A 15,065-nucleotide genomic window follows, 5' to 3' on the forward strand; every position below is an offset into this window, starting at 1 on the left:
AAACAGTACAGTCCCAGGGCGGTGAGAAGGAACAGAGGCACCCACCCCCTCTCTGGAGAGAGAGAGAGCACAAGGAGATGCACAAATAAACAGGATTAGCGGAGGTGCTAACAGAGGCACAGGCCGAGTGTACGTGACTTGTCTCTCATCACTGTCGTTTGTCTTCGTCACAGCCGAGGTGACTCTCGGGCGCCAGTTGGACTCGCTAACGAGGCCTGCTAACAAGGGCACTTGTTCTCACACAGAAAGAGAGAGACCGAGAGAGTGCAAGTAAAACTGTAATGACATAATTTAACCCCTTTAGGCTTAATATTCATATATTAAAGCTAGAATTCCTTTGTTATTTGAAGGTATACTGGATTTAATCAATGATGTAAATGAAGTCATTTAGAGTAGTTAGATGTGAAATGCTACATTTTAAATAAACCAATGTAAGCCTATTTATTTCATATTATTCTATATGACCAGTTGCTGTTTAGACCACGTCTAAAAGTATGTTAAAAGCGTCATAAATGGATAAAAAAATCCAATAAATCACCAATTTCAGGACTATGGCTTAGGCATTCTACAACTACCTAGCTAACAGGGGTTGAGCCAAAAGCAAATATAAACAAATAAATTAAATTAAAATATTTTTGAGCATAGTAGTTACAAATCTGAATGACCCTTAATTGTGTATGAAAATGTAGTTGTCTTTCGGTCACCTGGAATGACAAATTTGAAATATGACCTATGCTACTTAAAATGCTACAATCAAGACACTACTGTTAACTGTAGTGATGCACTGTAATTTTATATTATTAATATAAAAACACTACAAACTTAAAAATAAATAATTTTTTAAACTGTCAAACCAAAGTAAAAGCAACAGATTAAGCTGGTATCTTTATTTTTTGGAATATTCATACATATATTTAAAGTTGCCAAAATTTTCATTTCAATATTAAGCTAAATTAATGACTTGTAAGATGGTCGTATTGTTTTACTGTGTTAGAATTACACAATATAAAGAATGACTACAATAATAAAATCATGTCAAATATTTGCAAGCTTAAATCAATAGAAAAGCACTTTTTAAAAAGATAGAGATAACAAAACAAACCAGACCTACTGAAAAGTTTTTTTAAAAAACATTTCAGCACAAAATTTCCACACAGATAGACAGACTGTGAGCAGATCAAGGCTGTGGGGATGACGGAAAGTTACGGAAAGTTTATTTACAGAATTCAAATACAGCTAAAATTAGAAAAGATATTTGAGCCAGAACATAAAAATATTGAGATCAAAAGTAGAAAAACCCCAAAATCCAGTCCAAAATGTAGAGTAATGTGTTTGGCTCCTTGATATTTTCTGACCATAATCAAGGCCAGGATGAGATGAAATAATAGGCCTACTTTTCACCTACTGTTCGGAGTGGGTGAGTCAGTTACCACAGGTTGTCTTTGGCTGGCTGTGCTGAGACTGTGACTGCTTATTGTGATTAGATAAAATATCAGGTCAGCACACAACTTGAATTCCTCACTGAGCTGCAGCCGCTATAAATCCCCACCAGCAACAAGTTTTTCCTGTAAACTTGGTTCCTCCTGGCAGGCCGTGCCTGTGTTTGCCAAAACAACCCAAAGACGCACATTCCTCAAATTTCAGTCCAGTAGAAATATTTGTAAGAGTAAATTAAAAGCACATTTATCTTGCTGTGTGGGTTACTGATACATGCATAATATTTATTGAAAGCTAAATGTGTTGTTATTACTGGTGAAGGCTGGATATCGTTTATTTTAAACATGAGATCTCCTCCAGTTATCATTAATCATTCGATTATGGGTGAATTAATTCTGTAGGATAAAATGTCAGTATGCTACCCTAATGTGATGCACTGAATTGAAATATGCTTATTATTTTCATATTAATTAAATATGAGCCTTATTTGGATGCAGTTGTGTATTTTAGTTTACTTACTTGTAGCAGCTTCTATGTTTATGTTATTTATTTTATTAAAGCAGCAGTCCCTAAGAAGTAGTATTCCTAAACTGAGAGGGGACATTTTAGGTTTATGGTCTCAGAGTTCTTATACAACCATCCCTGCAATGTATAATATATTCATTTTAAAATGAAAAAAAAAAGTGAATGAACAGAACCTGGTAACCATCCTATATATCTAGCAACTGTACCCAAATGTTCCTATCTACACACACAGATTGGGCAGGTGCTAATCTATATTCCTTTATTGCTGTCTTTCTTTACACATTTTGTTTTTCTATCTGTTTATATCCACACACAAAACAAATGCTTATTTATTTATCTATTATTTTTATAGCTTTCTTTGTTTGCTCTATTTTATCTTCTTTTTTCTCTCTCCCCCTTTTTTGTTATCTAAGGGTTTTTTTTTCACTCTCCCCTTTTTTGCCTGTTATTTTGTTTATATTATTACCTCTCTATTATATGCACAGTGACCACAGAAACTATAACTCTGTATAAACATTTGTAAAGCTTAATTAGTTCTCTGAAGAGGAGGAGTGGTTGCTGGCAAAAAAAGTATTTTTTTGCATTCTCTGTGCAATTACATATTTTCACCACAGAGGTCTCTAAACACCCCACAATTTACAGACTGTTGCTTTAATGTGGAAAACGTGAAAACATTTCATATATGTGTGTTGTTGTGGTTTGTGTGTAAATCAGGTGCAGAGGAGAAGATGAATGTGGAGCTCATTGTGCCGATTGGTGCTGTGGTCATTGCCATGTTCTTCTGGCTTCTCATTGTCTTTGTCATACGCAACAGGAAACGGGTAACATTCTTTCTCTTTCCCTCTCCTCTGCCTCACACACACACACACACACACACACACACACACATAGGCTCTCTTTGCCCTGTTCAGACTGATCTGATCTAAAGTGACTGCTCAGGCCTGCGTTCTCTTTGTCTTTTGTATGTTCTTGGAAGCGTCACCCTCATTCTGCCTCTCTGGGTCACGTAGCCCCCACCTTGTGCCCCAACAGAACTGCAGATTATGTGTGTGTGTGTGTGTGAAGCCTGGGTGGTGTTGGGTTTGTTAGCTGTTGGTTCATTAGTTATGGACTGAGGGCGTCTCACTAAAGACAGAAAATGTGCCCACAGTCATCCAATCATCTACACCCTCCGTATCAGTCCTATTCATTATATTCTCACATTGTACATTGGACATGTCAGATGTCATGGGACAAAACTAGAACTGTGTCCCAAGACTTTTGCTATGTGTGTGTGGGGCTCCTGCATTGAAAATAGATATGATTGTTGTCTGTTTTCACTGACAATTCTAGCCAGACACACAATCATTATCACTCACTGTCCAATGTGGGTGGTAATGTCCTTCTATGAGGTATCCCTAGTACTTTTGTAAGACTGTGGATCAGGGAATGTCCTATTCATGTAATATACAATATAATTCATGTCACCTTGCCATGGTTACTTTGGCCAGTGCATAGTCTCACTCACAAGATAACTAATACTAGACAACTAATACAAGTGTTGGTGTTTCCAAGTTCTTCCCTTTCCTCATGATCAAGAAACATACTTCTGTCCCATGACTCTTTGGCATATCAATGCATGAAATTGTATTTAATGTCTATGATTCTAGTACATCAGCTGTTTATTGACTTAAGAATCTCTTTCTCTTTGTATCTTTCCTTTTGTCTCTCCCTCTTCTCACTCAGCCTGCTGATGGAGAAATGAAAACAGGCTACCTGTCAATCATCCTGGACTCTGAAGACATGCCTATGGATGAGCACTGTGAGAGACTCACCTATGACGCCAGCAAGTGGGAGTTCCCCCGAGAACGACTCAAACTAGGTGAGTTTCAGCTTCGTAACTGTAGCTATAGCTTAGACTTAGACTTAAGCATAGACTTAAATAACTATTATATTATCTTATACTATTCAAATAGAATTTTCCAAAAAAAAAGCAGAGCATGGAAAGTCAAACAGAAATCAGAAATTATTTATATCTGCATATATATATATCTGCATTTTATTAGTTATAAAAAAATATTTTTTATTGTTTTATGTATTGTTTATTATTGTTATTTATATGCAATTTATTTATTATTGTGTTATTTATATGTTAATTATTTATTATTGTGTTGTTTATATATTATTTATTTTTTTATGTAATTAAATCTTTATTTATCACACAGAGAAATGTTGCAGAGTTCTTAAAAATTAAAACATTTATCACGTTATTTTTGAGTATATTAATATTAGTAACTGAAAATAATTCCCCAGTTTATGGATCTTCCAGCATTTAGTCCTTTATAACATGTAACACTGAAACCTGAAACATCTTTGTGTGCAGGGGAGCCTCTGGGTAGAGGAGCGTTTGGTCAGGTTGTGGAGGCGGCAGCGTTTGGTATTGAGAAAGCTACCACCTGCACTACAGTAGCAGTGAAGATGCTTAAGGGTACGGATCTGTCTTTCACTCTTTTATGTTGTAAAGAAACACTGCATGACTGCATGAGTGATAGAAAATGAGTGAGAACCACTTTGAAAACATTTTACTTTCATAAAGCTACAATTCACCTAAATATAAAAAATATAATATATTCTACTTAAAATATAAAATACAAAATATTCTACTTAAAATGTGCAGCATTAACATTTCTGATATAATAAAATAATAGATGAAACTAAACTTTTACTCATTCCGTTTGTTGTTATGGACAAACTACACAATGTGAGAATGTCTGTATGTACAACTCTAAATTTGTTGGATTATTAAGATCATGTCAGTCATTTGTATTTTAATTTATACCATAACATTTGCATATTCTCTCATTTTTCTTTTCATTTAGAGGGTGCTACCACCAGTGAGTACCGTGCCTTGATGTCTGAACTGAAGATTCTCATCCATATTGGCCACCATCTCAATGTGGTCAACCTGCTCGGTGCCTGCACCAAGCCAGGAGGTGGGTCAACTTTTAGATAGTAAAATTGTATTAAAATGGCTTTTAATATAAAGCATCAGTATGCAGCATTTATACTTCAGAAAATGCGCAATTTTACTTGACAACACCATCCTTTTAAACTGTTATTGCCATTCTCTATTAATCTCTATTAATATTTTTTTTTTTTTTTCTCTTTTTCTGCCTCCCCCTCTCAGGTCCATTGATGGTGGTAGTAGAGTACTGTAAGCACGGTAACCTCTCCAGCTATCTGAAGAGCAAGCGTGGCGAGTACAGCCCCTATAAGGTTAACAAATTGTAGCTTTTCACAGGCCTGTAGAAGAACATTTGGTCTGTGATGTGGTCCCATTGATCTCAGCTTAATGCTTAACCACACTCTGAGTAGCTCTGATGTGGTTAAGACTGATCTCAAGCTTATGTAAGATCTGGGGCTTCTGCCAAAACACTGCAGTACCTGTACATACCACTTAGGGATTCACAGTAAAGGCCTGTAGCCTGTGTGCAGTTGATATAGAATAGTGTGTTTGAATATGAGCCATATATCAAAATAATAATAAAAAACATTATTTCATGAGGGAAGCCTTGTACATTTTTAGACTGCAATGCAAATAAGGAGCACACACACACATCTCTAATTCTCCTGTTATGTTTATTTTGTCATTAACAGCAATGATGTTCCCAGGTCAGTTTGACCTGGAGCATGTTTAATTACCCAAAAAAATCCTAACAAGCAGTGTGAATATTTCATAACTAACTCCATTGCTGATTATTTTTATCAATATTTAGTGCAATGGTATTCAATTGGGATAATTCACTCATTAAAAAAAAAAAAAACATGTTAAAACTTTCACGACTTTTCACTACTTTACTTTATTACTTTTGAAAAAAAAAACACATATAAAACACAATAGTTTTACATAAAAACCAAAACAAAATTTGAAGTTTTTGCAGGGGGTGGTTACAAATATTTTTATTTTTATATTTGTAACCATATATTTTTTTATATTATATGTTGATTAAACAAATTAAGGCAATCATTTTAACTTTAAACTTTTTTTCTTTAATATTTAGATTTTTTTTAATGCTTATAATATTTTGACTTGTTAAGTTCAGTCTTTGTTTCCAATGGGCTTGGTTAAACAGAAAGAATCCCATTTTGTAATATTACATGGTTTTGCTCTTTCACCAGTGAATCACACTGATTCTGGCAATGTTTGGTAATTTGGCAGGTGTGCTATCAATGTTTGAGCTATGTGGCTGAATAATTTTTCATTTTTTTTGTCTAAACCCTTTAAAATGAAAATAAACCTTAAAATGTGTTGATGGTCTTTCATAATTTGTTTCACACACTTTGGTCCTGTGCTGTTTTAGAGGAGCAGGCCACGGCTGGTGCAGGACAATGCAGGACTAGAGGAGGATCTGAATGAAGGGGATCTGGGTTTGGGTACCACCACCCGACTGGACATCTGCACTGGAACAGCTGTGTGCTCTGGGCTGAGAGGGGATTGCCTCTTAACCCCCTCACAGGATGAGCAAGGTAGTTTTTTTGTTAATAGACCCTAAAATATAATGAAAAACCTTAAACCCTTTAAAGAATAAAACTAGGTACCAGATATTGATTAACATAAAGTGACCTGAACTGTACACGAAGTCTTTAATGAATCTGTGTTGCACAGAGAGTTCAGACTGGGATCATCTGACCATGGAGGACCTCATCAGCTACAGCTTCCAGGTGGCCAAGGGCATGGAATTCCTTTCCTCACGAAAGGTAATTCTCAAACACAGAGTAACAGACTGAAGAAAAGTTATTTTAAGTTATTTCATCTCAAAAAAGGAGAATTCAAAGTGTTTGAGACGATCACTAATACTGTGCTTGGTCTTTGGCAGTGTATTCATCGTGATCTGGCAGCCAGGAACATTCTGCTTTCTGAGAACAACATTGTGAAGATCTGTGACTTTGGCCTGGCTAGAGACGTGTACAAAGATCCAGACTACGTCCGCAAAGGAGATGTAAGTACATCATGCACTCACAGCACTTTAGAAATAACTTAGTTTGTTTCTAGGGTGGAACTGATTTTAGAACACTAAAACTTGACCCTGCTTTATTTCAGGCTCGTCTTCCTCTGAAGTGGATGGCTCCAGAGACCATTTTTGACCGTGTGTACACCACCCAAAGTGATGTGTGGTCCTTCGGAGTGCTGCTCTGGGAGATATTCTCTCTGGGTGAGAGAGCTGTCTTTTTTATTATTTTATTAATTGCATTGCAATCAGTCCAAGTTACCTAAAAAGAATGAACAGAAAAATAGCAATTGTGCTGAGAAAATAGTTTTTTTTTATTAATGTATAACAAGTGATCATATCACATAAAACAGTTGTTACCTAACGGAGTGACATGGTAAGGCCCACACCTGTATAAGTTGTGAGGTGCTATCTTGTGAGTGAAGCTGATTGCAGGGAGATGTGAATTGCAGGAGTTTGAATGAAGGTCTGATAATGGGATTCAGATGGATAGGGCATTTCACCATTTGAAGTTGTGCATGCATTAAACATTATTTGACAGTGTCATATATATATATATATATATATATATATATATATATATATATATATATATAATGAAGAGACTTTGTCATTTGCATCACATATGGTACATAAGGTGGAACGAAATTGTAACCTCCAGTTCCACCCAAAAGGGCAATTTATATATATATAAAGGTAAGTAGGAAAGTGAAAAAGTAGCAGCAGCATTGTGCAAGTGAATAAGACACTTTTCCTATAGCAGCATGGATGAGTAAAAGGACAGTAACATGTTAAAGTGTCTCAGTGTGGGTTAAGTTGCCGTTCTGTTTGAGAGTCTTACAGTGCAGTGGGTGTTAATTATTGTGACAGTCAGGGACACTATACCAATCTCTTCCCATGACATTTGGCATGTCAGTATAGTTTCAGTATTAGTACATCAGCCACCACACATTCCTTATCTCAATTTTGCTGCTTATGAGTAACATATTTATGTTTTTGATTGTATCTGTGTTTGGGTGTAGGTGCGTCTCCTTATCCTGGAGTGAACATTGATGAATCGTTCTGCAGGAGGCTGAAGGAGGGCACTAGGATGAGACCACCAGACTACGCTACCCCTGAGATGTAACTACGCCTTTACTGGATTTGTATTGATACCCCTTTTAATGCCGGAGCAAGTACAAAATATAAATATATATATATATATATATATAACATTTTAAATAAATCTGTATAATATATGCAGGTACACTAGAAAGCAATATGTTGTAAGAACATTTAAGAACTCTTTGGTCTTGTTTGTAATGCTGATTTACTCTGTGTACCTGAACATGGCTTATTCATTAAAAATCCATTCATAGAAACACGGGTTCTCTTAAAAATGTTCATATATCAATGAAATATATGAATAAATTATAAATTAACCTTTATACACTGAAAAAAAAACATTTTACGTTTTTTAACTGAGCTCTTGGGCTTATGTTGTTTCAGCTATCAGACAATGCTGGACTGCTGGCTGGATCGGCCCACAGACAGACCCACTTTCACAGAGCTAGTGGAACATCTGGGTAATCTACTGCAGGCCAGCGCCCAACAGGTGGGATATTCTGCATGTGTGTGTTTGTGAGAGAGTTTTAACACATTTTCAATTGTCTGTTATATCGAATAGCACTGTTTTCATTTATATTTTTGAATGTTGTTTTGCTCTATTTTAACACCACTGCTCCACTTAGTACAGTCTGTACCTCTGATTGTGAGATTTTTAGTACATTTTTGCCTCCAAAAAGACTGTACATTAACACATTAATAAACCTATTTTATTTTTCGCACTATAAGGTATACTTAAAATCCTTTAATCTTCACAAAAATCGACAGTGTGCCTTATAATTCAGTGCACCTTATGTATGAACGCTGAAGTACCTCGTTATACAGGAGTTTCAGTTTAGGTCTCCAGCACCTGGGCTAAAGTGGCATTAGCATTAGCTGCTAACCGTGCTAAGCGCTAGCTCTTTTGCCGTTCAGAGATGAGTATATCAGACTGCGTGTTTACCATGTTAAAACAAGCTACATGGGATGCTAGCTAATATTGCTCTGGGTTACCGGAACACTCAGGGTTCCTCAGTGTAGCACTGTCGGACGGCAGTTACAAGTGCTATTTTAAACCTAAGCTTACTGTAATAGTGTGATAGTGTGCCTTATAGTGCGAAAAATACAGCACTAACATGCATGACTGAATATGTTACTGAGGTTACATGTAAAAATACAGATAGAGGCATTCTGACAAACAGTCCATTTAATGTATGTATGCACTTACATATACATAACATACATGCAGCATATTTTGTGCAGATGCTGGAGAGTTTATTAACCTGATGCTTTATGTGTTTAATAAGAATAGTGTGTGCAGTATGTGTTCCAAGTGTGATTTTGTGCTGTAGGATGGTAAAGATTACATCCCGCTGACGGTGGGAGAGGCGGAGTCAGGTATCGGACATCTCAGACTGACATCATATAAACAAGGACCTCGAGCTGACAGCTCAGGGAACCAGCTCAACTATGATAATGCTCCACCACTGGGGTTAGTAGTATACACGTGTCATCTAACTGTACTATAGATACGTTTATAAATCTATAAATTTTGTCTAGATTTCTCTAGATTTTTTACAGATTCAAATGTAACTGTGTCTCATTACAGATATGGTCAGCAGCTGGAGATATGCAGTCATCAGATATTTGAGGACATTCCTCTGGAACGAAGTGCTGTGATGGTAAAGTGTACTAATCTATTTATTACATCTTAGCAAGTGATTTTCCTAAATTTAAGGCAATAAATCTTCTTTTTTTTCTCTGATAAGACTTTTTGTCTTACTAAGCATTGTAAGTGTTAGATTATTTTGCTTATTTTAGGGATAATTATCTTAATCATTTTGTCCTAGAATTTGTACCTTATTTTAAGTAATATGAACTCAAAATAAGCACAATCAAGCAGCAATCAAGTTATTCTGATTCTTGTGTCTAAAAACAGTGACTTTTTTGCTTGATTTAGGTGTTACTTCACTCATTTTGAGACTTTGCCATTGCTTTTTGTAAAAAATCTTACTAAGAGAATTTTGCTTACCACATTGGCAGATTTTTTGCCTTAATATACATATATTTGTCTTAATTTGCATATATTTTGTCTAGTTTTTGCCATTGGATTTTGTGCAGTGTGAAAGGCTTTAAATCATGTAAGGGATTTCAATGACATTTAATAATTATGATAATAATGATAATTACTCCTTGCTTATCTACAGGATGGTCAGATGGACTGTGGCGTGGGTTTATCACGTGAGCAGATGAACCATCAAGTTCACAGAACAGCAACATTCAGGTGAGAGATCAACTGTTCTGCAATCGGGTTCAACAACCTTCTGGGCTGGAGAGCTACTACTCTGTAGCACTCCATCCCACAACACTTCAACACTTTTCCAAAACAGAATTTTTTTGTGGCCCGCCACATAATGGCTTGGAAAATATCTGGCCTGTGGCCAAACTTAATTGACAACCCCTGGTATAAGCTATAGGCATAGGGTATGCGGCTATGTGGGGGGTATGTATAGGTAGTAGCATAGACTCAATGCAGTTGCATCATTTCGCCTTTAGACATGAGGTTTGCACAATGCTTAGTGACTTTCACTACTTGTTAGCATAATTAGCCCTATAGTTTAAGAATAAAAAATAAATAATCAAGCTTTGGGCATCGGACAAGACATGACTGATTTAGTACATGTGAGGAAAGTGGAAGTACAGGGGTTGGACAATGAAACTGAAACGTCTGTCATTTTAGTGTGGGAGGTTTCATGGCTAAATTGGAGCAGCCTGGTGGCCAATGTTCATTAATTGCACATTATTGCACCAGTAAGAGCAGAGTGTGAAGGTTTAATTAGCAGGGTAAGAGCACAGTTCTGCTCAAAATATTGAAATGCACACAACATTATGGGTGACATACCAGAGTTCAAAAGAGGACAAATTGTTGCTGCACGTCTTGCTGGCGCATCTGTGACCAAGACAGCAAGTCTTTGTGATACATCAAGAGCCACGGTATCCAGGGTAATGTCAGCAAACCACCAAGAAGGACAAACCACATCCAACAGGATTAACTGTGGATGCAAGAGGAAGCTGTTTGAAAGGGATGTTCGGGTGCTAACCCGGATTGTATCCAAAAAACATAAAACCACGGCTGAACAAATCACGGCAGAATTCAATGTGCACCTCAACTCTCCTGTTTACACCAGAACTGTCCGTCGAGACAATAAATTATTGCGGTCTAAAACCAGGTGTTTCAGTTTCATTGTCCAACCGCTGTTTGTGTATGTAATTTTTTCCTAAACTATTGCTTTTAATCCTTTAAACCATCAATAATCATTGTGAGCTTGTTCTTCAACTTATTACCCTTGGTTTCAGAGCATTCTGAATTGAAAGACCTAACATTTAGGAAACATAAGCCCCATTCATGCAACATGGTATTGCAGTTGTTAACATTACCAAGGTTAAAAGAGAGTTTTGCTATCAATCATATTCTTGTTTTTTTGGCCTTTTCCCTCAGCCCTCTCCTGCGATGTAAGAGTAAGGAATCTCTAGCCTCCGAATCGTCCAATCAGACGAGTGGCTACCAGTCAGGTTACCACTCAGACGACGCTGAGGCACCTGTGTATGCCAACGAAGAGATGATCCTGAAGAGGGACATTCTAAAGAAGCCTCCGCTCCCCAAGAGAGATGACAAGTACAGCGCCGAGGTCCGTTACAGCACTCCCCCTGTCTAACAGAGACCACATGGGACCCTGGGACTTTAAAGCCAAGCCTGTCTTTATTGTGACCATAAAGTTTGGACATTTGACCTGGAATAGCAGATTTAGCCTTTTCATTTGGAGAAGAAATAATTCACTGAATTTAATACAATAAAATATGGATAATTTTCACACATTGATCAAATAATATGTGATGCCGACACAGTTCTGAAGTAAACAGATACATATAATTGTATTGATTAAATGTACACTATACTTGTACACAATTCTAACTAGAAAATGAACTGCGTCACTGTCCTCAGTGTAGGGCAGGGGCATTATGTGGGTGTTATCTATAATGTTCTGCTTATGATAGGTTGGCATATAGCCATGATTTCAGAAATGTCTTCTTAAGGTTATATGAGCGGACCCAAAAACTGGTGCCGGCAACAAGAGGTGACTAAACATTTCTTATCTTGCGTTCTTCCTCTGAGATCATTTCCTTTGCAGGCCCTACCCTTCTCATACTGTCAGTCAGCAGCACTGTGCATTTATTTAATATTATTTAATCAGGTACATGCATTACAATCTGTAAGGCTTCCTCTGATCAACACTTACAGTAACATATTTCACCCTCAGATCACTGTGTATTGCACATACAGTACAGTATCAGCTCCACATCAGTATAGACCAGTTCACCATTGTGCCTTATTTGTCTTTATTCGTTGATCCATTCCTCCCCATTTTAAGAAATACAGGTAATTTATTGTGTTGGTGCCGATAAGCTGTATGTGTTAGTTTTCATTCCTTTTAAGAAAGCTTTGGAAATGTAATCACTGTTTACACAGACCACAGAACAAATCTAGCCTTATAGCGAGACCACTCCCACTTCCTGAGTAGGACCACACCCACTTTCTTCCAGACAGGAAATAGCAACTGCAGTGCGAGACAATCAAGTGAGCGAATGTAGTGTTTTTTTCTGTTTTTATCTTTTGTATTGTCTTAAACTGAAGTTCAGCCAGACTCTTTCAATTCCAAGCAGCAGAAAGGGCTCTGTGACGGCCGTGTCTCGATTGTACAGTTTATAAAGTGAGGACTTAATAAAGTCCGTCAGTTATTTACTAAACTTGTCCTAAATGTAACTAGTTTTATAAAATAAACATTCAGCAAAATTAATATTATTACTGGTTGTCTGAGTGTGTGTGCCTTAAAACACTGTTCATCTGGCGCATATATGCTGGGGAAAATTATGCAGTGTGCGTATGTGTGTGTGTGTTGTGAGACCTTTCTCTTCCTGTATCTGTTTCTCAGTGACCCTGAGCAGACAATGCACTTTCAAAGTTATTTTCCACTGTGGATACGTGTGTGTGTGTGTGTGTGTGAACCAGTCAAAAACAGAATTAATTTATCTCTGGATGTGTGTGTTTTTGAGTGGGTGTGAGAGAGCAAGACCAGTGGTTTGTGTGTCTCATTGTTTTGTGTGTGTGTGTGTGTGTGTGTGTGTGTGTGTGTGTGTGTGTGTGCGTTGGAATGAAACAATGCTCTTCCATCCTTGACTATTTTCTTAGGAGAGCTGGGCTCAAAAAGGCCACCCAGAATAGCCAAGGCTGCAGCGCTGTATGGGAGCTCATTATTTGATTGTTTTGATGGTAAATGAATGTAGTTTAGTTCTGAATCAACCTTTAAGTCCACTTATTTATTTTCCACTTTATTTCACTTATGGCAACATATGTCCAAACATCCTTAATTCAAAAGATAGCCCAAGATAAGCATTATCTTCATAAAATGCCCTCACTAACTGGAAAATATTTGTTGTTCTTCCAATTCCCAAATCAACAAATCTTTTTATTAAAGGGCTCATATAACTTGGTGAAAAATATTCCACTTATATAAAAGAGTCTGATTTACTGTTAAAACAATGCTAATGGTTCTCTCCTTGTCCATTCAGTCTATATAAAGAAACTAAGCTGTGAAAACAATCCAGTGTAAAATGAATTTCTATCATTAAAATAAAAACTGATTACACTGTCTGTTTTCTAAGCTATTTTCTAAGATCAGACTTATACACACAGTCACATAAAACCTTCTTTATAATTCTGAGATTAAAAAAGGGTTTAAAAAATATTTGTGTATTTGCAAGAATGTAACGATATGATGCTGTAAGGGAAGGCATTATATTGAGATTGCTTAAATAAATTTTTAGGAAAACTGTGAAGGTATGAAAAATGTACTTTTATTTACAAAATCACAATAATAGAAAAGTTTACTTTTTATCCAGCTAGAACAGTGGGATCTGACTGAAGAGTACAATACGCTATCTAGTTTTGAGGAGTTAAGCACAATACTAAATTAACTGCTTTCTGATATGAATCTAGACATGTAAACAAAGAATTAATAATTGATAGATTTTAAAAATATTGCGATACTCTGATTTATCCTTTTGCTATTACATACCTAAGATTTAGGTTCAAAGATACTATTATGAATGATATGCTGCCACTGCGCCTAAAACAGCAAAATAACAAAATAAGTAACACAAAATAATCATAAGGCATTTGTTTAAATTGAGGCATATTCTAAATTGAAAGTTTTCAAATGTTTTTCAGGGTCTTAACCAATAACAAAAATCACCACATTACTGGCTGATTTCTCTGTCAGTTCCTAATTATGCTTTCAACCAATCTGAACTGCTCTGCTCCATCCAATAGAAGAACCAAACTTGCTGTGTTTACCAATAAACCACAGGGAGAAAGTTGTAACCTTTTTCATTTTTCCCAAAAACTATAACACTTTAAAAACTGTCATCAGTCTTCTGAATGCAAATACGTTTCATTTATAGATATATAGCATTACAGCATGTCTTAATTCCCAGAAATGATTCCCCCAAAAGACCCTGAGGGTTCCCCACTGGGTTAAGCACTCTGTGTGCCACGGAGGGCATTGAGCAGCTATTGTTAAAGAGAGCCCATGTCGCAAACATTTTGCCAGGCTGTTTATTTTATTAATGCTTTAGCTGCCCCTAGCTGCTCTGTGGCTCTGCTACCCACTGAGCCAGGAAGCTATGCTTACATTTACTTATGCTACTGTTTATGACCCTCACTGAAGACCATTTCACATCAAAGGAGCTGAGACTACCTCAAAGAATGTCTCACCGTGTTCTTTCTCTTAAATAAACATGGGCATGCATTCTACATAGCACACAAATAGTGTTTTTAAGCTTCTCAAAACACAGGATAAAACCAAATACTGTTGTTTGTTTTGTTGTCAAAATGAGACATCTAGTTGTGTTAAGCAACTTGATTTGAATAGATTGTTGAAACTCAATTATTTTTAATATGAACAAAAATAACAG

At 36.5% G+C, this 15,065-nt stretch overlaps 1 protein-coding gene across 1 annotated transcript in view; it reads left to right on the forward strand.

Moving 5' to 3' along the window:
• Positions 1 to 12,894, forward strand: part of kdr (kinase insert domain receptor (a type III receptor tyrosine kinase)) — a 35,038-nt gene extending 22,144 nt beyond the window's left edge. The window contains exons 16-30 of the mRNA XM_022664454.2: positions 2,677 to 2,783; positions 3,688 to 3,823; positions 4,325 to 4,429; positions 4,821 to 4,934; positions 5,129 to 5,217; positions 6,303 to 6,468; positions 6,608 to 6,699; positions 6,819 to 6,941; positions 7,043 to 7,154; positions 7,973 to 8,072; positions 8,439 to 8,544; positions 9,386 to 9,525; positions 9,643 to 9,715; positions 10,241 to 10,317; positions 11,533 to 12,894. Coding sequence (XP_022520175.2) covers positions 2,677 to 2,783; positions 3,688 to 3,823; positions 4,325 to 4,429; positions 4,821 to 4,934; positions 5,129 to 5,217; positions 6,303 to 6,468; positions 6,608 to 6,699; positions 6,819 to 6,941; positions 7,043 to 7,154; positions 7,973 to 8,072; positions 8,439 to 8,544; positions 9,386 to 9,525; positions 9,643 to 9,715; positions 10,241 to 10,317; positions 11,533 to 11,749 — 1,757 coding nt within the window. The 3' untranslated portion in view covers positions 11,750 to 12,894. The remainder of the gene's footprint in view (positions 1 to 2,676; positions 2,784 to 3,687; positions 3,824 to 4,324; positions 4,430 to 4,820; positions 4,935 to 5,128; positions 5,218 to 6,302; positions 6,469 to 6,607; positions 6,700 to 6,818; positions 6,942 to 7,042; positions 7,155 to 7,972; positions 8,073 to 8,438; positions 8,545 to 9,385; positions 9,526 to 9,642; positions 9,716 to 10,240; positions 10,318 to 11,532) is intronic.
• The last annotated feature ends 2,171 nt before the right edge of the window (positions 12,895 to 15,065 follow it).

This window comes from Astyanax mexicanus, chromosome 1 (genome assembly GCF_023375975.1).
Source record: "Astyanax mexicanus isolate ESR-SI-001 chromosome 1, AstMex3_surface, whole genome shotgun sequence".
NCBI lineage: Eukaryota > Metazoa > Chordata > Actinopteri > Characiformes > Acestrorhamphidae > Astyanax > Astyanax mexicanus.